Source organism: Acyrthosiphon pisum, chromosome X (genome assembly GCF_005508785.2).
Source record: "Acyrthosiphon pisum isolate AL4f chromosome X, pea_aphid_22Mar2018_4r6ur, whole genome shotgun sequence".
Lineage (NCBI taxonomy): Eukaryota > Metazoa > Arthropoda > Insecta > Hemiptera > Aphididae > Acyrthosiphon > Acyrthosiphon pisum.
In genome coordinates this window covers 79,542,646-79,566,985 of record NC_042493.1, presented here as the reverse complement: position 1 = coordinate 79,566,985, position 24,340 = coordinate 79,542,646, and the positions used below count along the sequence as shown (strand labels likewise).

Below are 24,340 nucleotides of genomic sequence, written 5' to 3'. Positions count from 1 at the left end.
CACAAGCAATTCAAATTTAATACTATAAAATTAAAAATATGAGTAAAATATGACAATTTACAATATTTTATATTGTAATTTTTAGTGTTTCAACTTTCAAGTGTTATAGAGTGATAAGTGATAACGTCACTGTGCGGATGTTGGCAACGAACGTGAACATGTATAATATTATCCGTAACCGTGGCCGCCACCTGTCACACACATCTGGTGCATTAGCTGTATAGTATTGTGCCGTGTATAGCGCCCGTTACTGCGTCCTGGTCCTGCTAACAGTTCTCGACTAGCAGTTATCGCCAACAGGTGTTTTCTCCGTCGCCGGACGTCTTTCTCGCGTCGAGCAGTCGCACCACTCGCACCGCAGCTTGTGCCCACCACGACAAAACCGACACGGGACGTTTGGAAGATCTTCTCAAGGCAACTGAACACCACCAGCGCAGACAACCCGGTCAGACACCGGGCTACCCCGCGACGCACGATTGGCGCACTCCACCACCCACATCGACCCGCGTCTGCTGCACAAAACATGTCGTCCCACGACGCTAACAACGAACAGGAGCCGCAGCAGGTGGCCGAGCCAACCGTTCGGCTGTGCGTGTTGCGCACATGGCCTGACCACTTTGACGGGTACGGGTTCAACCTGCACGCCGAAAAGTCAAAAACATCCGCGTCGTCGCCCAACGGTGGTCTGCCATTCTCCGGCGGACAGTTCGTCGGCAAGGTGGACCGGGGCAGCCCGGCCGAGAGCGCCGGTCTCCGGGAGGGAGACAGGATCGTTCAGGTGGACGGAGTGGACATCGACGGCGAGACGCACTCCAAGGTGGTCGCCCGCATCAAGAAGGGCTCTGCCGGGGACGGCGCCGAGGACGACAACGAATCGGTTAGCCGCTGTTCGCTACTGGTGGTCGACCGCCGGGCAGACACGTACTACAGGGAGAAGGGCATCAGAGTGCACGCCGACATGGGACTTCAGGTACTGGTGTTGCGCACGCCTGAGGAGCCGACGCCCGAATGCCTTGCGCAGCAGCCGCAGAATGCCCCGAACCCGAAAAACGCCGCGGTGGCCGACGACGCAGGAGCAAAGCAACAGGCGAGTTTATTTCCCGTCGTGTTAATAATATTATCATTTTATTTGTATCCCGTTCGTTTACTGTACTTTAAAATATAATAATATTGTCGCTCTGGTCGTCGCTTTACACCCCCCGCATACGGTGGTTCGAACGACGATGGTTGGAGATCTTGGGTGGGTAGCGGAGTCGTTTTCGCCAAGGGAATATTTATTATACAATAATATAATATACCAAGTAATACCTACACTAATAATATAAAATATTATAATATCGCTGTGGCCAACGGTTGGGCGTGGGTGGCAGACGGCAGTTCTAGCCAAGGACTCTGGCGGCATCGCCGTATGACGCGTGAAAAACGCGGTCGAGGACGCCCCCACTCCACTGTTCCTGTACAAAATCATTATAATATTATACCTACACGTAGGTACGTTTCATCCGCTCGTGATTTTAGAGTAACTCGGCGCGCACAGGCACCTACCTAAAAATATTATACACACCTCGCCAGCGATAATTCGATTACATTATGCGAAACGTACCTGTTGTAGGCACAGCGATATTTTCTAGCAGTGTAATAAACTGATAAAAATAATTTCCGACGAAAAACGTTTTAAAAGGTCAGGCGTGTAAAATAAATATACATACGGGGGTACTCGTAAATCACAATACTTTTAAACGGCCGCTGGCAACATTCCGCTTTTGGTGCCCGTTGTTTATAGTCGACTGGATTTATCACTTTCATAAAGTTGGCCTTTGACTAGGGTACTTATGTTCGTTATTGTATGTTAACTCTGCTTAAAGCACGCACATTATTCTAAACTCATGGGTAAGTATAGCTGGTTTGATGATAGATTAATTTGTGTACCTTCTAGCTCAACATATAGGAGCCAGTGAACCACTGATTTAGTTTAAGATGAAAAATACTAATATACTTAAATTTCACCGTACAGACAACTTTATAAAATAATGAGCTTTTAACGCTAGGTGCTTTTTGTTTGTCCTAAATGTTTATCGTACAGAACAGCCATGTATGTTTGTTGTGAATTCTTTTTGGTGGTTTCACTTTTTGTTTTTTCTTTGATTATTGTGTTTTTTTAATATAATTTATGTATTTTTTTGGTTATATTTTAAAAAATAATGTTAATAAGCAGTTTGGTAGGTTGTAGGTATAACATAAATACCTAATAATATGTAAATAAGTATTGGCAATTACACAAATTGGATTTCGTAATTATCATATTTTTAAACGCAACACAGACGGAAAGTAAAATTATACTTTAAATATCTCAAAGTTTTTAATTGTATATTTTTCTTCATACCAACCATAGAGTTAAATAACAATTTGTAATATTATACTTATATACGTACCTATTTATAACTTATTATTAGATATATAGTTAAAATAGAGTTAAATGGATATCTAGGGTCCCCTGCTAGAAATAGAATCCATTACAATCGACGTAAATCAACATATTTTACTTACCAATAGGTGCTATTAAACAAAATCGTAATTAAAATCATTACGTGCCTATATAGCCATTAAACAAATTATTAAATATTAAAAGTCAATTAGCCATTAGGTATGTCGTATATATGTTTTAATAATAATAATTAATAGGTACTAATTATTTTCTTTACAAACAAAAAAAATTGCTATTTTACTTTGTTGAAAACACGCGTGTAATACGAAGTACTTGCCTAAACAAAAATTGTTTTCCGAAAATTCCCACCGTGTGACAGCCAATTGCAACAGTGTTCATTAATTTGATACTTACATTTTCGATTTACGGAAGTGTCGATTTCAGAATCAAAACCTATAGTAAGATCGTGCGTTATTAACGATACCCAAACACGCACAGTAATAATATTATGTGGTCACATGGTCAGTTGCTATAAATTATTATTTCGATATTCAATGATATCTAATTAATTATAGGATGTACATATAATTATTGTAAAATATATTTAAAACGTAAAGAATATTATAGAGTATAATTTTTATTTCATTCATCAACATTTTTTTTCTAAGATTTCGTTTATAAAATTATTATATTTTTTACCAAGTGTTATACAATAATTTCAAATAAATGTATCAAAAATACTGAAATTTGAAATTGATGTACATTGAAATGAAATTGTAATAATGCATCAATAGTCATTAGTCAATACCGTATATTAGAAAAGATATAAAAATTGTTAGCGATAGCGTTATTAATAATTTCTCTAACAAAAACAGGTATATTGCATTAAAATAAATATATTATTATATAGTATACGTAATACTCATGATACAATTTAACATAAAAGTGTGCATATTATTAATGAATAGAAGGTTGCACTTTTATTGTTGGTACTGGATGGGGGACGCAGCAACGAAGTACTTGAAGCCCCTTGTTTTAATAAAAACCCTTGTTGCTTTTATCTTGTACAAGAAAATGTTTGCTCCCCCCTAAAATTCAATAAAATCTCCGCCTGTGCCTACTAGAAGAAAAGGTGCCTGCAAGCAGGGGTGGTTGCAGGCCAAGGACGACGATGTGGAAATCGCTGCTTTGGCCAATAATTGTAATTTAAAATACTAAGGCTGATATTTTTGTGATATTTAGTAACAACAAGATTTTCCCAGCCCACCCCTGTCTGCTATATTAATTATGTATGGACATTTTATCTGTAACTCAAAAGGGCGATTTGAGACTTGGCCCCTCGCACCTCACTAAGATTTTACAACAAATAAAATCATTTACATTATCACACAATGATTTTTAAAATATTATTATTTAGATATGATTGCATGAATTTTTTTTAAATTTCAAGAATACTTTTTTTCTATATCACTAAAACCTAACCAACTGCAACCGCAGGTGCTGCTAATAAACGTAGGTATTGTGGTTATTTGTTAACCATTTAGATTCGTCATTAAAAATCTATTAGATTGAATGTCTGCCGTCATCGCACTATTTGTTTTTTCTCTCTGAACCACTCGCAACATGGGGAATTTGCGTTTAGCAGAACCAAACCTATCAATTGACAATTATCATATATTTGCTAATATTACCTACTATTATACTCAAAGATAAGGGCTATCTATGTTTGTACTTTGGCTTTTATACGGAATTTTGTATGTAAGTTATAAGTATACTTATGTAAAATATTAAAATGTAATAATTATTATTATTATATGACTATCACAGAAAAATTGAAATATTGTAAAAGAGCCAACAAATAAATACACATAGGTACTGTTCTTCACATTGAGTTTTAAAATAGGCCAATTATTCTTACTCTACTATAGTGCGCTGACATCCTCAATAATATTATAATAATAAGATATTAACTCGTGGTATCATCTATCAGCTATATTTTTTTTTTGATTTTAACTAGCACATTTTCTTATCGTTCCTTGTTTGGTAATTTATTTTATTTTGGATGGGTGTGTGGAATAACAACCTCTACTCACCCTGAGGTCCTCCCTTCGAGATAAGCTTGAGTAATAATTATATTTGACGTAAAAATCTCTCATGATATTTCCCTGCAAGAAAAATAATGAAATCACTTCTATGCCGCAACTGCCGAGTTTTGGTGATTGGTAGTTACTCGTGGGGGGGAAACATTTCGACGGGTACCCATAACGTTGTTATAAGGTGAAGGTTAACCCCGCAAGATATTTCAGTTGTAATTGTTATAAATGTTAAATATTTAAATCATGTTTTTAAATTTGTATTAAACGTGGTCGGTGTTATACCATTTTTCAGCCGAACGACAACGATGAGACTGCAAAGGCTGCCAACTCTACGACTTCCACCGCTACGACGTTAAATCTGAACATGACGGCTGCTGAGTTGCGCCGGCGATTGGCTGAACGCAAGAAGCAAGACTCTCGACGCCCCGGCGGTGCTGGAGACGGATCGTTAGATTTCCGTAAAAAGTACGAGATCGTCGACAAGTTGTGAAAATGAAAATATTGTACTGGATCTTTATACAAACACCCGCATACACACACAAGCATTTTTAAATACACGCGCCCTAAGTGAATAGGATAATATTAATACCTACAAAATAATATATATTATTATCATATTATAAGCCTATTAATTAAGTATTTAAAAAAAAAATTGTATACTTTAGCCTTTAGTATTTATCGTCATCCGTCCGAATGTCTATAAGGTTATACAGGGTACCTACCTATACGTCATAAACTCATAACCTATATTATAGTCGCGCATACGATTATATCGCCGTAATGCCGTTGTATATTTTTTTATTTTTTTTTCTCATTTATAATTTGGTGCAGTCCGTCGTTGTGTTACGCAATTTAAATTAAACATGAAACGTATTTCGTATTTTTATATTATTTATTATTATATGAGCGTGACCATAGTTTTCTGATGTTCGATTTGTTAAATAAGAAGAAAACGTATGATACACACACATATACATATAATATTATGTACACACAATAACCGTGTGTCATAACATATACAAAATACTTTATACTAATTATTCTTAATTTAGTGGTTAGTATATTATTACAGTAAGTAAATAAGCTCGCGACGAAGATATAATAAGATGGTCGATTTGGCCTGTAAAAGATAATAATCTAGGTAATTTAATAACGTAGGTACTAGGTACGTCATACGCATATAATAAACTATTATTCTACACAACATATTATTATTATTATTATTATTATTGTCATTAATTATTATAATATGATATTATGATTCATATAGTACTTAATTATATATTTATAATAGTAAAAAACCATATTGCTCCAAAAAAAAAAAAAAATACTTATACGTATTCAATATAATATTATGTGTTTATATATTGTAAAACATTTTATTTTAAATATAAATATAATTTCTCAAACATGGAATAAATTGTTTACCTCCACGGTACCACTGTCTGCTTCCTTATCATTTGATGCGTCGTTATCAACTATTGAAATTATCATATTTATTATTTTCCGTTTACATTTTTGGTATTATGTTTTTGTAAACACAAACACTAAAACACCGTACAAAAATATTTCCTTGTTTTAAAATGGTTTGTGAGAAATGTGAGAAAAAATTGGGTATAACGGCTACTCCCGATCCTTGGAAACAGGGATGTCGTAATGCCATCGATACCAATTCAGTAAATAAGCAGGACAACAAACACCTACAGACTATAGGAAAAATCAAGACACTATCTGGCTCCAAAGTATCATCGAAATCTTCACTCAAGACCGGATCATCTTCGGTTATGTATTCATTCGGTGCATGCAGAATATGCAAACAGAAGGTACATGAACCAGGAAGACATTATTGTCAAAGTTGTGCATACAAGAAAGGTATATGTGCCATGTGTGGCGTACGCATTTTAAACATTAAATCTTATAAGCAATCTGCTACTTGAAATCAATTTAAACAGTCGCATAACACTATTAAATACAGCATAACTGTAACTGAAACAATATTACTGTTATAGATGTAAAATCATTTTAACATAAATGTAATATCATTGATTATAATTTTTATGTTTTATAATCAATGGTAATTTGTAAATTACTTCTCTTATTTTAACAGGTCATTCAAATGTTATGTATGTACTTTAAATAAAAAAAAATAAAATGATGTAATTTTAATTTTATTATTAAATAATTTAATTATTTTACAAACAATATTTTAAACTGTCATTGAAACTGTAGTTGAGTTTTTCTTTTTTAAACCATTTTGGCGGTTGTGCATCACAATTTTATTGGTGGCAGGAAATCCGTCCATTAATAGACAATATTTTGACCAAAAATTGAACGCAGATAGTTCTGCTAAATCATTTTTAGATGGTGAAGTAACGCTTGTAGAAATGTTGTCAATAGGATTTTTGTTTAATGAAACACCAGCATGGACACCATATACTTTGTCGTTATCTTCCAAAATATGTCCAAACCAATATATTACAGCTCCTGGCCCATAACGATTCCAGTAAGGAAACAATTGGCCTTGAGTAGATTTACGTAATTGATCAGGGCCACCAAACATTGCTTTCGATTCTATCCAATTTAACACTCGAATTTCATTTTCACTTCCTCCAACATAGTTTGTCGCTGTATATTCTTGACTGTATTTCATATTGTGAACGTCAGACAATATAATGGCAATAGGTTCGTTAAGGACCACATCAGGTGTCATATCTAGTCCACGAAGCCTGCACTCCTTTTCAGTTGTATAATTTCTCTCTGGTTTGTTTGTCCGGGACTTAGTTAAACCTGTCATATTTTGCTTCAAAATTTGTTCAAAGCGCTTGCCATTGCAGCTGTAAAACAATTTATATGTTAAGATCAATAAAATTAATTAATATAAGAACTTAATAAATTATACCTTTTGATAAATTCTACACATGATCCATAATGCCCATCTACAACAGAAGATTTATATACTTCGTAAGCTAACTGTGGATCTTTACGTATCAACCAAGTAGACATAGCCAATTGATGTGGTGTTAAACTTTTATCAGTAGTCGGAATACAGTATGAATTACTATTATTCAAACTATTATCAGATTGATTTAAAGCTAATTCAGATTTATGCATTGAGCGAAGTTTACAGGTGAGCCAGTTTAATTGTTTAGATAACTGTTCATCAATACTATACGAAGTATCCAATTCTTTAGCTGTCGAGTCGTTGGCACTTAAATCTTGTTTCAACTCCCTTTCACTATCATTTTGTAAGTTACTAGCAGTTGATCCAACACTTGTATCATTTAATATGCTACTATTTAAACTATCGTCATTGATAGAATGCTGCTGATCAAGTTTCTCTTTCAATTTTTCTTCTTTTATTTGATCGGTAAGTACAAATTTTGCGACCAACATAGCCGGCATACGCAATTTATCAGCCAATGTGATCAATGGAGATGACACGGTACCATTAGCTACTAACTCCTTGTACCTATAGATACATATATCATTAGTATACAAAACATTGTAAATTAGATTTACTAAATTGGATAAAAAAAAAATACCTACCTCTCATTCATTGTTTTTGAAGAACCGGTTAAATGTTTATTAATGCGTTCTTGTTGACGATAATTCGTATATAGCTTAGATTTTGTGGCTGAAGAATGTAAAGGGGAATTAGCATTGGAAGTGCTGGAAAAGACCTTATGATGTCGTTGACGAACATACTGTTGTACTCGGCCGTCGACAATACTTATAACAGTATTTTTATGTAAGCTAAACGATAATAATACAATTAGTAAAATAAAGTCATTATAATAGCTATATAACTTACTGGGGATATCTGATGAGTGCGTTTGAGGTCAACACACCATACCGGTTTAGAATAAAATCATGGTTATTTTTGATTGACGAGTCTACCCAGTCAACCATTGCATTGTACTCGGATTTGGTAATGCATTTTCTCTTTGATTCATGGAAATTCGAATCAATGGTAGCGTCCATGATGGCTGTACCTTTAAATACTCAGCTAACTTTACTAAGTAAGGTACGCCGAACGCATAATGCGGAAAGGCAGCTAGAACATATCCCGCATAGAAAAACGAACCATTATCGAGCACATGCAAAAGTTGCTGATAGTAATAGACAAAGTAAATTCAATAGACATTGGTGATGTTCATAGTCATCCGAGGTGTGAAAAAAAAACGAAAAACGACTGAACAAAATGCAAATTTGAAAATCCAACTGCGTAGTAAGTACTCCGCGATATCACTCGTAGCACTCCGCGCGCGCGATATCACTATTCACTTTCGTAGTTTTGGAACTCGCCGTGGTCCAGTGTGGACGCCGTGGGGCATGGATATAATATTTCAAAACGTTGTAGTTGTTATGGTGTACGCCATATTCGTTGCGCCATCTATGTCTCGATTGGAGTCCAAACGAAATTGAATCGATAAACTAAGTGATATAATTATTAATATTGGCGTTAGAAATAACAACATAAAAATAATATAATATTCAAATATAAAATAATAATATCGGTTACGAGGTAAATAATTAAAAATAACAACTGCCATACCCATTTGTGCCAAAGTATTTTGTATTTAGAAACATAATATGAAAATATGAAATACAAGACCTTTAATACTATTTATGGTTTATCGTATTATTGTCGAACATTATTACATTAAATACTTATGAAGTGGTCACGACGTTTTGTCGCGTCTACGCATCGTGCTACAAATATTATTATGCGCCTATTGTTTGAGTGACAATTTATTGTTATAATTATTATGGAATCGACACGCCACACGTTCGAAATGGGATACCTGCATAGTAGCATAGGTACATAAAAATGTATTACAATTTACAATTGTAATATAATCGTAATAAAAATGAAGAAATAACGCATACTAATACGCAACTAATCGTATACATTTAAAATTAATTTGTTCTAACCTATACGTGCGTGTGAACCCAACTCCCGGCGGCTTATCTACAGTTTAAATGCCAGCTTTAGCTTTCTATATTAACGACTCGTCGGAACCTGTAAGCAGATACGATATAGCCATAGGTACCTGTCTGCATAATAATAATGTGTAGGTATTATAATATTATATACCTATTACCTATATATAATATATTGTTATGTGGACGACATTTTCTTTTTTTTACATTTTGTACTAAATACCGAATTGTTCTCGTCGTAGACACTATAATATAATAATATATAGCCAGCCATATGGGTAGCGGTAGGTACCTAATAGGTATGACGATAATAGTCACCGTAGCTGTCGTGGCGTAGGTATAACGTAGGCACGTAAATCGTTTAAGTTTTATTCATCTGCCGAGTGCTGACAAAAGCGCGTTAATCGCGTTAGAATACGACGAAAATCCAAATTAAATATGGTAATTTCTAGATGGTTTAGAGTCGTTCGCGTCCAACGTAAAAATATATTACACCCATTAACAGCGGCGGCGGCCGGCGATACAAGAGCATATCGCTGCGTAATATTATCATATCGCTGTGAGAGAAAAGCCAAACTGCGGCTGCCGAAAACCGGTTGTTCGCCGCCTACCAAACGTTTGCGGGACCGCGTACACCTCCCGCCAATCATCTGCCGCTGACGACGACGGCGACGATAATATTATAATGACATACCCGAAAAAACATACCTACGTAATATTCTATTATAATAACACCACGCACACCGCCGTCCGCCCAGAATCGTTGCGTGTGCGTGTGCTTGTAAGTGCGACGTGCGTGTATGTTTATGTGTGTATGTGTGTGCATGTGTGTGTGTCTGTGTGTGTGTGTGTGTGTGTGACTCGGCGTAAAAGTTGTAGGCAAGCGGCTCGCGGGCAAATAGTGAAATTTTACTTGCACCGCTCCGCCGAGAAATACAAGTATACAACAACGCCGCCGCCGCCGCATGTTTTTTATAGTACCGGCGAAGAGAGTCTCGGCGGGGTCGGCACTCGGCATGTTCTTCTCGTGCGGTGTGCAGTACGTGTATCAGTCGCAATATCGTCGTCGGTCTGCGAGCAGTACGTGCTGCAGATAGTGCAATATCGTAATACACAACTTGTACTTTATAGGTAAAAAATTGATTTGACGCTCGTACCACTCGTAAGTCGTAAGTGCATATTGTGTATATGTATAATGTTGTGTGTATCGGAACACCGAGCACTTCTGCTCGATGTATATAATATATAAAATATAACGATAATAACATAATACCTATATGATATTATAATATTTTACACTATACACATAGGTGCTTGTAGTTACGAGTGATATATTATTAATTTATATTATGAGATACGGTTTACATTATCATGTGGGAAAACGAAGATTGCAATATTATACCGCCAAACATTATTGCGCTCGTGCTCATTCTATATATATGTATTGCAACATATTATAATATGAAGTTTAATTGTTGTTTTTCCGATCGAAACAGATTTCCACGGGAGCATCTTGCAGCTATACAGGCAACGACGACGACGAAGAGGATATTTGTTCTTCATAAAACATATTACGCTTCAACATTTCGAGTGAGTACCTATCTATATTATATATTATATTATCTAAATTTGACGTATAACTATATAACGCATATATAACTTCGCGTCACTTTTAAATATAGCGTAAAATTACGTAGTCGATAGTAGGTACCTACTATGGCTGCGACCCGTTTCGTAACGTAATGTATCTACTAATGTATTAATACCATTGTTTATTATGTATGTATATAATATGTAACTGGAGTGCATGTCGCGCTCGAGAATATATATAGGTAACCCTTGGGTACCGCGTGCAAGTGTACAACGCATATAATATATATTAATATATTATATAGGTATTATATGCGATTAACTGCAGCGGATTAACTGAAACGGACCCGTTAACATATAGGTCGAAATTTTCTCTTTTTCGCGCCGTACGCACTCCTGCGATAGGTATACCTACGGGTTATCCGCGCGTATAGTAACGATATGAATTCCGACGAGACTAATTACGCAGTCTGCCAATAAAATCAGTATCGGTGGGTGCGTATATCGTGCCGAGAAAACAATATGATATATTAGTGTATAGGTATGTTGGTAATAATTATATTATAATACTATTGTTGTTTGAATCGGCGAGCGTATGTATATGCGTACGCGGTGAGAATATTATTTTTCCCGCCGGCATTGTGATATTCACGTTAACATAACATAATAATATCCATACAATAAAGATAATATATGCAACAGGGAAACGGCTTCGGCACCGCGCAAGCGCAACAGGTTGTGTCAGGGTTGTGTGTACGATACGTCTGGCCACAAGTGCACAACGCTACAACCCTTGTCTTGTAAACGCGACGATGATGGCTATAATGATGATAATAATAATAATAATAATATAATGACACCGCCTGCACGAAACCGGATGCACCAAAATGCAGCTGACCGCGCCGCACCGCCGTCGTTGTTACCTACCATGTATATTACCTATTATTATATTATATTATACGTTTCAAAGTGCACATGTCGTGTGGGTAAATTATAAATATCGGGCAAACACACGGATCGTATAGCGCCGAGGCTTAACGTCCAGCAGTAATAAGCACATGTCAGGGTATAGATACGTTACATATAATATACATATACATGTAACGTACATGTATACGTTATTATATACATCTCGCATGTTACTACCACAAGACGTGTTGTGAGCCTCCTATATGGTCATGTCTGTATAGTACGACGAATGTGTACTACAGCCTGCAGGTGACGTCCCGTACGGCCGTACCTCCCCGGTGGTCGTAAGCCCAGCGTGTACAAACAGTAGAAAACCAGCCGGCGGCGGCACTTTCACGTCGTACACACATCGCTTGGGTATACCTGAGGCGAGAGCCGGTAAACATTTTCGGATCCGACGCGCAGGATATATATAGTACATACACACTTACTTAATATATATAGTATACTTATAATATGCGCACACAACCGGTCGCCGAAGTTTAAGCAAGAAATCGAACCGCTCGCCGTATCTCACCGCAACGAAACCGCACCAGACACCCATAAAAAAAAAATACAACAAATCCGTAGAGTTTCATATTATTATTATTGCCTATATTATAATACACGTTGGCCTGGCGCACGGTGACCGTGACATTGTGCCGCGGGTGGGCCGACGACGGTGCCGGCCGCATATATCCGGTTGGAGGTCATGACGGTTGCGACCGCGGGAGAGAGTGCTGCATGCGCCGGCGTTCGCCACTGCACCGACGAGTGCATCCCCACACGCAGCAATATCATACAGTGTATACACACATCATCGTAGATTGTGTAGGTGCATGAAGTGGTACCTACCTAGTACCTAGTACCTACTAATATATTATGATGTATATCACATCATTATATTGTAGGGCCGTACCCGTGGCTCGCGCGTGTATATATTATTATAATATACTGCGGCTATAGGGGCGTATGTAGAGATTTTTTCGGAGAACGGGAAGGAGGCTAGGACGCAGAACGAGAGTTTAAAGAATTCGTTAAAAATAGAAAACGTCGGTATGCCGTATTTCGAAAATAACAAATCTAATAATATGGTTAGGTTCTTTTTAAGTATATTTTTTGTAATAAATTCTTTACGCCTAAACTACAAAAATGACTTTCCGGGAGGCCAGTTGATCACTGAATACTATGACTTAAGCAAAGCTTTAGGCATATTACTGCCTTTATAATATATAATCATAGGTACCTACCTGTATGATTAAGTTAGTAAAACCTCTGTTTAGCTGAATTATACGATTGAAAACAAATATAGTATTCCATGTGCATAATTACGAGGATTTTTGTCGAAGACGACATTGAGATTGTCATGAAAATTAAAATACCTGAACTAAATCTATCAAATTTCTACATACAATTTAATAATGCGTATTCAGTATATGTTGGACATTGTTTTTATGAAAATTATATTGAGATATATGGTTGAATAGTATGTAAATCTCAACTTCCTTCAATAGATTTATTCATAGAATAATGTGAAAACATTTAATTTTCTTAGGTATCGCCTATTTTAAAATTTCTATGCACCTATACTGCAAGTTGCAACACGTCGTATATGAAATACCTTATATGGCCGTTGAGTTTGTCCATCGTGAGTATTTCATCAACTCATAGTTACCCATGTACCATTCTCCGTTTATATGTATGTACCTACGCATTTTTGTGAGTGGCGTATCTAGGATTTTTTAAGGGGGGGTGTTACCAAAAGGCGAAGTATTTACACATATTATATTATGTTACTATTATACCTATATAAATTAAAATACATGATTAAAGTTACATAAAAAATGATCTATAATAAAAACAATTGCCCAATCAGTAATTGTATAATTTTATATTATTTACAAAATAATGTAAACACGTGCTAAAGGGGGTGTCCTTGTATATATTTCCATATTTCCAAACAACTCCCTGTGTACGTCACTAATGTATGTATGTATGTATAATGTTTAAAATATAATATGATACTGTCGATACTGAGCTAGTGGAGATCAAACCTCGTCAACAGCATACTTATTATTATATTTTCCCTCCCTCGTAAAAAATACAAATATGTCTATAACTTATAAGCTTGCAGATGCCCTTGAGAATATTATTTTCCTCTGTTTTTATAACAAGACGTGTTTCAGCTCTAAAATCACTTGCCAATCATTATTATGATTTATGATTGATATTCATTAGAGCGCTCTTACTATACTTATACTATGGAGTGCGGCAGAGCTAGACGATAAATATATGTGTACCATGGTTCTCTCTAACGCGTGTACCATTATACCAGTCCACGTCTAACGAGAAGAGCAAATTCTTTATTATAATTAATATCATATTATGACCTGCCTTCCTGCGTCGTCACGTGAGGCGATCGACTATATAGACACTTAAATTCGTGTAGCTACACATTATTATTTAAAATATATATATTTAATTTGCTCATCTTGCACGCGTGAGACCGATATACATGCAGCATGCTTATATATTGTGTATTTGTGTGTATATTATGTATCGTACACGATACACTATCGAGATTGTAAAAGTAGGCAAAGATGGTAGCCGTACCTGGAAGACAGGTTCTCTCTTTCCCGGCGCACCCACGACACGTCCGATAAACTGCATTCTTCGAGAGAAACACGGTGTGCCGGCATAAAGCAGCATCAGCATCACATCCGTGGCTTGCGAGTTTATTTTTGGTAAGCGCTTTCATCGGGTCGACGAAAGCGTGTTCGTTAATTGGTCAATTTACCCACAAGATCAATTTTCGGTTGTACGTTTATAAGTATATAGTGTTTACGTAATACTATAGATAGAACGTATTATAAATATAAAATATAAACACTCTAATTTAAAATTTCAATATCACAGTTTTGTCTAATTTACTTATCGATGTTTTAACAACTTTTCTTTCAGAGCTCGTGAGAAAATCTAATAATGTGGTGGCCCCGGCCACGGTGGAAGAGTGACAATTTCACGCGTTTTGTACTACTGTTATTATTCATCATTACAACCACGACTTCAAAAAACACAGTGATGGCAGACGAAGGGCAGCAGCATTGCGGCTCGGGTAACATATCCGCCGTGGTATGGACGACTGTCTTTTGTACGATGCTGTTGGTTGTGGCAATTGTTGCGATATATTTTGTTTACTGTAAGAGAAGAGAACACGACTGGTCATCGTTATGGTGGAAAAGCAATTCAGGTAATTAATAAATTACTATACATATAGCGCCGTACAGTTATTATGTATAGACGTATCTAGTGTTATGAACTCTTGGATAATATTTCATATTAGAAATTCAAAACAGAAATCAGATCATTGGGAATTGTGTGTTGGGAGTTGGGACATATAACATGTGCATTGGAATCCGCTGACTAGGGATTCTAATGACGTCTTCAGACGAATGCATGATATCTTAGTAGGTACTCTTTTCGTACTAACATTGAAACAATAATAATTCCAATAAATCTTAGTATTGTGGTTGGAAAAGTTCATAACAATAGATTATAGATAAGTAAATATATGTAATATAATGTATATTTGTATTATTATATCAAATGTTTTTATTTTTTTTAAATTTTTAATTCTTTATATGTTTGAACAGACAAAAATATCGTACTACAAACATCGGCTCCTATGAAAAACCAAAAATTGAAGAATGGTGGCACTGATAATCCAGCATTTTCAGCAGATACTTATATTGGTGACTGTGTTGCAAAAACAGGATTGACTAGGGTCGTGCGCGTGTCATCGTCGTCTATCGGCGAAGGGTTGCTGGGAAACGAATTGTCATTAAAAGAAGAAGACGGCAGACAAATCTATATGTGCAAACACATTGATGGATCAAAAGGTAAAGAAATTATAAGGAAAGCTGATATCTAAATAAAGTAATATAATAATATAACTACGGTCGAGCACTGCAGTTTCAATAGGTTTTACATTTTTATAGGCTTTTATATGCTTATATAGAACTTGGGAAATACCGAGGGAATCTAATAAATTACTGTGTATTTGTTTAATAATTAATAAATAAGTTATATATATATATAAATATAATTTAACTTGTATACAAATTTAATAAGCCCAAGTTAAATTTATTAAAATATATATATGTATATATATTTAATTTATATTATATATATTATGCCGAGTTCCTGTAATCGACAGGACAATATTGACGTGTTTATGAAATCGGCTGCATTCTAAAATAATACTATTGATTTACTCTTCTTAAAAAAGATTTCATAAAATACATGGAGTGAGATAAATTTTGGTGGATGGATCATTAAATCAAATTTATATTATTGTTATTTGCCGTTAAGATATAATTTATAAGTCAGAACCGTTGAACCGTACAATGGTGTAAACATATAATATTATACTATAAATATATATGTTTGTAGTACTATAAATTAATTTCGTTAAAATTTGAACTTTAAATGCTGATAAAAAATGATTGTAATTATGTATTTATGATTTTTTTAACTGCTATAAGAAGAATTTATTAGGAACCTATTTTATTTTATTTTTAAAGTTTTCTACTCAATAACAAAAAAATGTATCAAAATAAATTTAAAAAAACTAAAAATAGTTTACTTTTGAATTTTTGGTCCCCAATGATAGTAGGTATGCTTCAAGCAGCCTAAACATTTTTTCTTATTATTTATGTACTTATATAAAAAGTATTCATTTCGGTATAAAATATTCCTCGGTTGATCATTTTTTTGATAAATTTAAATCAGTATGTAATAGTGCCTATCGTGTACAGAACTCCAGCGTCATCAAATAATGTGTTGTTAAATGTATGCATTAGGCAGAAAAAATTCCGCTTGATTCGTGAAATCAACAAAAAAAATTTTCTAATTCCATGAAATTGGTAGCCAAATAACGATCTTACGTATTTAGCAATGACGCTGTTGATTTCATGAACTCAGTGTAACATATATATTATTGTAATAAACAATACATAATATAGACATTTTAAAGTTGTTAATAGAATATACTATATACGTAAATAACACAAAGTTAATAATTATTTTACGTCTGCATTATTTTAACAAATACCTAAAAGATGAATATTTTGTTTTAAGTGAGTGCTAAAACTTCACTATACACTGTAACGAAGTGTAGTATAGATCTAAATAAAAAAGAACGGCTTTGTAATAATTTGTATTTAAAAAATACTGTTCTATTCTTTATCAAAGCCCTAAGGTTACTTTATAACATACAGTTAAAAATAAACCAGGTTAATTAACTAGGTATTGTAAAATATTATGAATGAAACAAATGTTTGCCTTGAAAATCAATTCCTTATATGGAATAATTATTGTAGTTTACAACTGTAAAGTTACGATCAGTCGATCACGTATAATATTTTGTTTGACAATATTTTACTTCACCTGTAGTTCTCGTAGTCTCCAACACAGTATTAATTTATTTTACATCTGAAAATGGTCCTTACCATACAGACTTTTCGGTATGTGTGATTAATTTATAGTATCTGTAAAATATCGGCAGGTGACAAATATGTGTTTGACGGTCTTAGTGATCGCGTGAGATCCTCGTGTGACGAATAATGAATGAGCTTATTTAGTGTTCATTCTTATTATTTATGGTTTAACCTATTTAGCCATATTGAAGAGATCAACCAAATGTTAAGTGTTTTATTTCTCTTAATTTGTTTTCTGTAACATTTTTCCATTCAATGTTCCATAGATTATTACAGTACCTATATGCAATATCTATATTTCTGCGTATATTAACTATAGTAATGAAAAGTAGCGTGTAGCTATCGTGGTTGTTTATTGCGTTTCGAGCAGATTTATTTCGTTTTAGTCAGTCTCCTCAATCCTAATTATACGGTTTAAGTTGAAATTCCCCGGTTTCCTTATGAAACTATCTTTATTGGATTGGTAATATTAATATCAATTAATAGGATCAGTTAGTAGTTAGTACAATATTTATCAAATTTCATGTGGCATTAAGTGATTCAGGAACCGAAATAAATTTTCATCTTGTTTGTCATTGTTATAACTTAAGTGTTATTTTAACTTATTTAAAAAGAGCCAAATGTAAGTTGTGTAAAAGTGTACATACTATATTATATATTTAAATTGTTTAGCCAAATCACAGTATTATAATAACTACCATACATAATATTCGACATCTGCATTTATCTTAAACATTTACACCAAGTCAAAACAATAAATGTGTTTAAATACCCTTAAATAATATTCGTCTAAAATCGTTAGGATCTAAAAACGGTTTGTATTTCAATTTTCAACTATTTCGATAATCCGTGACACCTTTCTACAAGTAAAACGTCCATGTTTTAATGGCAGTAAATATTTTAAGATGTACCTACACCGAACACGGGCCTATGGCTTATAAGTTTACAATATTTATTTTAGATATTCAAGTTAGTATGATTAGTAATAAATTATAGTGTTTTCAAGTTACCTAAGTTTAGGTTATCATAAAGTTTAATGTACAAAATTAGTTTTCAGCTATTAGTGTTTTTATTTGTTTATTCAAAAGAATCTGCAGATTAATAATGTATTTATCAATTTTTATATTAGATACAATATGATAAATTGATGGTATTTGATATTATATTTAATATATTTACATGATTTCACATATTAGTGATATTTCACATGATGAAGAATCTATCCATTATTAGCACATGTAAAAGTTGTACAATATTAACTCTATAATTCTTAACGAATAAATATCATATCTGCTTAGGTTATGAAAAAATCTTAATGTTTAAAATTAAATGTAGGTATAATGCATATTATTTTATATTATAAACTATAGTTATTATATAATATTCACATTCAAATTAAAAATTGTATAATAAATATTATATGTCCAATTTTTGTTACTTTTCAAGTTGAATATATTAATTTTGTGATTGTAAAAATACTTTCAAATTTGGTTATTTTCTTTTTTTATTAATTATTATTTATAAATTATACTGCAGATAATATACACCTACTGTAGCGTAGAATATAAAAAATTTATGATTCAGTGCATTTTGACTTAAACTTTCATTTCAGTAATAGTTAATATCACCCATTTACACTTCAATGTAGAAAATCGAGTTTACATTTCGAGATAAAACCAGGTTTATTTTATTGGTGTAAGCCAATTATACAACTAACACTATTATACAGTAAAAAATGTAAAATAGATATTACTGAATATTTCATATTAAAAAATGAATATAAATCATTGACAGTTTATTAAAAGATATATTCTAACCAAAAACCGCGATTAGAACAAGTCATAATCTCATAATTGTTGAGCGTTTGGCATTCACTCGCTACGCTTTCACAGGTGCTGTAACTATATGCTTCATAAATACTAACTTAATAGGTATATCTAGACTATTTGTAAAAATATATACGTATATAATCACATGATAGAATAAATCATTTTACTTTCATATGGTGAACTTCAAATATTTTATATTTTCCTAAAAAAATAAAATGCTTATGGAATATATTTTATAATATAATATAGGTATTATAATTATTATATTATGTACTTGTTGTATTAATCACTGAAGTATATGTTACGATTGGACTACTAAGTGCTAAGAAGTAATGGAGGTAGGTACGTTCAGATAGGAGGATATGGAAGCAACGGGATCATTTTTCCCAGGACCCCATTTTACGACAATTTCTAAGGGTCACCTAAAATATTCCAAATGGACTTGTATGTTAGTCTGATATTAATACATAAAAATAGTCTAACTAGGCGTTATCCATTGGGGCCTATTATTGCTAAAATCTTTTTATTTATGGAATATCAATGATACAATTTTATTTTGATTATGTATTTAGTAGTTATATAAATAGGTTACGTTTTTGATTATTTTAAATGATAATAATTGTTATATTTTTTTTGTCATGGTGCCGCCGAGTGAACTGTGAAAAGAATGCAAATTTCTTCGAAGAAATTCGTTATTAAGTATTTATAGTTAATAGTTATTACCCATGGATAAATATTGAATATTGAATATTTTCTTTATTACTTTATTCATTGTTTAGAGTTTACGGTTTAGTACCGTAGTAGAATATTAGAATGTTATTATCTTAATACTGAAGACTCTAAGTTACATATATAACACCTATATCATGACTCATGAGTTTAAACAACCTAGGTTGGTAAATTTTTCTTACATTTTTCAAATCGCTGTGAATATTATTTAATAATATGGTGTTATGATGATTTGGGGGCCACCGCATTAATTTTCTCTTGGTTCTCGATAAACATGGGGACTGCTTTGTATCGGAGATATTGAAATAATCTAATATAATGTGCGTGACAACTTGTCATATTATACCTACTATAAAACAATGAACATAATATTAGGTATATGTTTTTTTAAATAACATAAAATAGCATTTAGGTATATATCTATTGGACACTTGACTCGTTGTTACTTTTTTAATTAAGTATAGGTACTATATTGCTATGATAAACGCATGTTTTTATTTTAAAATATACATTCAAAATGTTACTGATATTCTAGTAATCCACTTTCACAGTTATCTATTATTTAAGGTTTTTACTATACTATTACCTAATATATTTTGAGTTTTATTGTTATACTTATTACTTATTGTAATTTACCATGCACCCTGCATGTATAAATTAATTATCGCATGGAAAATAGTGAATTTTGTGTATATTTGTATATTTTGTTTTTATATTTATATATTTAAATTAAATTAATTTTCCTAAATATAAGTCTTAGTAAAATCTAAATTTATATAGTTGTTTAATATATGTTTCTTTAGTTTTCAACCCTGTAACCACAATTTGTGTAGTACAAAAATGGTTTTTACTACACTCCAAGAAATGTGACACACAAGACAACTGATTTTACACTTGCACTCAGAGCCTATTATTTAACTAAGATTTCTTACTTCGTTTTTAGATTGTAATTTTAAAACAATCTTCATTTACTATTATTGATTAACAAGTAAATATTACAACGGTTAGACATGCGTACAAATTGTAAACATAATATATTAATATAGTAATATATAATATGTATGACGTAGAACTTAATATTTACCTCGATGTTTACCAATCGATGCTATTGCATTTGGGCCTATCAATAAAACTGGCCCTAGTCGAATGGAGCATGTGTTTTATACTGTTATGTTATTAGTAATCTTTATATTAAATTTAAATCAGTACACAAATAATGAAATAAATAGGTAATAATATAAACTTGACCCTGAATATATCTAAGGTATTTTTGTATATCTAAACCAAAACGAACAAACCTGACAAATAAAAATAACACAGTAGTGATAAATATTACGGTTGGTATTTAATAAATGGCTGTATAAATATTGATGGTCCTCCAATTAAAAAAATAGATATTGGTAAAAAAAAATTAATGTTTTGTGAATTATTGTTTGTATTATAGATCAGTTGGTTGCGTTGCGGTTTGTGTTTGATAAAGGGCAACAACAACAACTAAGCAGACCGCCAGCATCGGATCTAAGTCGCTCGCTGGTCGAGCTGAGTCGCAAGTACGGGTTCCATGTTGAACTGGAAACCGAGGGAGAAGCTGTCGTAGGGACGCCGGAAAAATGCGATGATCCTTCAGCAAAATGTACGAAGTCCAACATTTTATCGGCTGTCCGCGGACAAGCGCAACGTCTGTGGCACCAGAGACAGCTCGTATTCAAAGGGGGTGACAGTAGCGGCCGCGTGGACGTGGACAAAGAGATCATAGAAGGTGATGTGGAAAGCGGCCGCGTTGAAGCAGTCCACGTGGGTGCAGCCCCACCGACCCAGAAATCTCCATCTTCTGTGATGACGGTAAACGAAACCGGGGCCGCCGAACGGCCGCCACGAAACCTTGGAGGATCGTTACGGTACCGCACTCTGGAGTACGGTGCATCGCCCGCGGATGCTGAAGCGCAATCGTCACCAGACAGTGGAGTTCAGTGTTGTACAGTCAATCCGTCGGAGCCTGTCCCGGGGAAGACGGATAAAGACCCGGCCGCCGCAGTGACAGTGACAATCGATAGAGATGTGGTAGTGGCGGTGGCGGATAAAGATGTAGTAGCCGTGACATCAGTGAAAGATGTGGCAGTGATGGTGGACAAAGGCGAAGCAGTCAAAGCGGATAAAGTTGAAACAGTCAAAGCGGACAAAGATGAAGCAATCGTGGTGCTAGACAAAAACGCTGCAGCCGTGTTGAAAACGGTCGACGACGGGAGGAAATCGGTGGTGATGGCTAAACCGAAAAATGACGAATCCAAACACGCCAACCCACCACCACCGCCTCCGCCACGTAAATACAGCGCGGCGGTAGTGCCACCGACTGTCCCAGGGACTGCGGTCGTACCGTCGAATGTTCCAGCAACTGCAGCCGTACTGCCGACTGTTCCAGCGACTACGATCGTACCGCCAACTGTTCCAGTGACTGTGGTCGTACCGCCGACTGTTCCAGCGACTATGGTAGTGCCGCCTACTGTTTCAGCTACTGTGGTAGTGCCACCGACGGTTCCAGCGACTGTGGTAGTGACGCCAACTGTTCCAGCGACTGCGGTTACTGTACCACGGGCTACAGGTGCTGTAGAAACCTGCAACGCGTCCGTGGCCAAAGTCGACAACGCTACTATTCCACCGGAGTCCTGCATTGCACCGGTTCCGATTGCTTGTGCCGAGCTGACCTGCAAGGCGCCCGCCACGGCAATAAACGAAATCCGAGTGGACGATGACTATTACTGGTGCACCACGACCGCCATGGCCCCGCCAATGTCCACCTTCGGGAAACGACCGTCTGTGACGCCAAGTGTTGAAAGCGGCAGCGGGGGTGGTACAGCGGACACCACTACTGGTGACAGAGCTGCAGCCATCCAAGGCGTGTACGACAAAGGCACTGCGGTAGCCCCACTCATGGTGGACGACAGTCGAGACGTGGTTGCTGGCGGCACGACCAGTATCGAGGACGCATCGTTGCCGTCATTTTCGTCCGATGAAGAAGAGGACGACGAAGACAACTGCAGCAACGGTGTGGTGTTGGCCACCGACAAGTCCAAGTTCTCGCTGTGCAGCTCCATCGGTACTTCAGCGGACGGTGTCGGAGGAGTGTCCGGCGGATCCGACGCAATAAAGATCAACTGCAATGGCGAATCACCCAAAAACAACAACAACAACGACGACGACGAAGTCGACGGCTCAGGTGTAGCACCGCCCGCCTTGGCGGAGCCGAAGTCGCCCACAAAACTGCCGTCCCTACGGCTGTCGCTGTCTTCCCCACTGTCGTCTACAGCCAATACATCGTGCTATTCGTCGTCAGCATCGTCGACCTCTTCGACCTCACCTTCGCCAACGAACAGCACTATCAACAATTCGCCAATCGTGTCGAAAATACCGGTACGACGGCAGTCCGCCGGCAGCGGAGTAGTGGCTGTTTCCTCTCCGCTCACAAACGGCACCGTCAAGAAATCCATTCCGTTACCGCTGTCGAGGAGCGGTTCCCGGTTAGCTATGTGGACTTCGGCCAACTGACCAATTTCATTGCACGAAACAAAAACTGCAGTTAATACGACCTGCAATATTTTATATTACATGCGCATTTTCCACCAATATTAATTTTTAAATAAATATTATATAATATATTATAATACTAAATGTGTGAAATTACTGAAATTAAAATAAAATATAGCTGCATATTTTATTTTATTTTTTCATATTACTTTATTATTTATTTTAAATACTACCTATATTTGTATAATATAATAACTATTACTCTGCGAAATATATCTATATATTATTATTTTTATTATTATTATTATCATTATTATTATTATTATTGTATTTTCATCTGTATTGAAATGAAAGAATAAACAAAAAAAAAAAAAAAAACAAACGTTCTTGATTTTATTTTTTGAAAAAAAATGCCTTATTACGTCATTATGTTCTCCTATACTCTGTATATTTCATAATAATATAGGTACCTATTGTGCTGGGCCAACAGATTATAATAATATAATAACATAATTTATTATAACATTATTATTACGCGGGTGCACGCCGCTTGAAACCTTCGTGTATTTTGTCTCAATACTTTTTCTATTATGCCTCCACCCGGCGGCGGCCGATGTGTCGGCGTCGTCGGCGGCGTGGTCTCCGCCGCGCGTTTCCTCCAAACAATCATGGGCCTCCGTTTCCCCCCGTCCGACGACCAGTCCACCACCTCCACTCGATTATTAACAAACCGTGTGCACGGAGCCACTTGCAACAGTG

At 35.2% G+C, this 24,340-nt stretch overlaps 4 protein-coding genes across 5 annotated transcripts; 3 read left to right on the top strand and 1 right to left on the bottom strand.

Annotated features, from left to right (window-relative positions):
- The first annotated feature begins 113 nt into the window (after positions 1-113).
- Positions 114-5,937, top strand: LOC103311490 (Na(+)/H(+) exchange regulatory cofactor NHE-RF1). The gene is made up of 2 exons (XM_008191125.3): positions 114-1,087; positions 4,814-5,937. The coding sequence occupies exons 1-2, from the start codon at positions 524-526 to the stop codon at positions 5,009-5,011; spliced, it is 762 nt and encodes a 253-aa protein (XP_008189347.1). The 5' UTR covers positions 114-523; the 3' UTR covers positions 5,012-5,937.
- A 71-nt stretch (positions 5,938-6,008) lies between these two features.
- Positions 6,009-6,681, top strand: LOC103311491 (cysteine-rich PDZ-binding protein). Its single transcript, XM_008191127.3, has one exon. The coding sequence runs from the start codon at positions 6,105-6,107 to the stop codon at positions 6,456-6,458; it is 354 nt and encodes a 117-aa protein (XP_008189349.1). The 5' UTR covers positions 6,009-6,104; the 3' UTR covers positions 6,459-6,681.
- Positions 6,674-8,902, bottom strand: LOC100165173. Its single transcript, XM_008191126.3, has 4 exons — positions 8,333-8,902; positions 8,068-8,274; positions 7,421-7,990; positions 6,674-7,355 (listed from the first exon to the last, which is right to left on the bottom strand). The coding sequence occupies exons 1-4, from the start codon at positions 8,500-8,502 to the stop codon at positions 6,728-6,730; spliced, it is 1,575 nt and encodes a 524-aa protein (XP_008189348.1). The 5' UTR covers positions 8,503-8,902; the 3' UTR covers positions 6,674-6,727.
- Positions 8,903-10,318: 1,416 nt separating this feature from the next.
- Positions 10,319-23,876, top strand: LOC100167204 (mucin-5AC). Of its 2 annotated transcripts, XM_003248557.4 has the most exons (5): positions 10,319-10,596; positions 10,962-11,055; positions 14,965-15,253; positions 15,657-15,902; positions 21,504-23,876. In XM_003248557.4, exons 3-5 carry the CDS (start codon positions 14,986-14,988, stop codon positions 23,600-23,602), a joined length of 2,613 nt encoding a protein of 870 aa, XP_003248605.1. In that variant the 5' UTR covers positions 10,319-10,596; positions 10,962-11,055; positions 14,965-14,985; the 3' UTR covers positions 23,603-23,876. The 2 variants fall into 2 exon arrangements, with proteins under 2 accessions (XP_003248605.1, XP_001949109.2); XM_001949074.5 differs by lacking the exons at positions 10,319-10,596; positions 10,962-11,055 and adding an exon at positions 14,672-14,821.
- The last annotated feature ends 464 nt before the right edge of the window (positions 23,877-24,340 follow it).

Excerpts from the sequence above, each read along its gene's own strand:
- LOC103311490 (XM_008191125.3), top strand. The coding sequence starts at position 524 with ATGTCGTCCCACGACGCTAACAACGAACAGGAGCCGCAGCAGGTGGCC. Across the intron at positions 1,088-4,813 it reads ACGCAGGAGCAAAGCAACAG|CCGAACGACAACGATGAGAC; the intron begins GCGAGTTTATTT and ends ACCATTTTTCAG.
- LOC103311491 (XM_008191127.3), top strand. The coding sequence starts at position 6,105 with ATGGTTTGTGAGAAATGTGAGAAAAAATTGGGTATAACGGCTACTCCC.
- LOC100165173 (XM_008191126.3), bottom strand. The coding sequence starts at position 8,502 with ATGGACGCTACCATTGATTCGAATTTCCATGAATCAAAGAGAAAATGC. Across the intron at positions 8,275-8,332 it reads GCACTCATCAGATATCCCCA|CTTACATAAAAATACTGTTA; the intron begins GTAAGTTATATA and ends ATTATCGTTTAG. Across the intron at positions 7,356-7,420 it reads TGTGTAGAATTTATCAAAAG|CTGCAATGGCAAGCGCTTTG; the intron begins GTATAATTTATT and ends ATTGTTTTACAG.
- LOC100167204 (XM_003248557.4), top strand. The coding sequence starts at position 14,986 with ATGTGGTGGCCCCGGCCACGGTGGAAGAGTGACAATTTCACGCGTTTT. Across the intron at positions 15,254-15,656 it reads ATGGTGGAAAAGCAATTCAG|ACAAAAATATCGTACTACAA; the intron begins GTAATTAATAAA and ends ATGTTTGAACAG. Across the intron at positions 15,903-21,503 it reads ACACATTGATGGATCAAAAG|ATCAGTTGGTTGCGTTGCGG; the intron begins GTAAAGAAATTA and ends TTTGTATTATAG.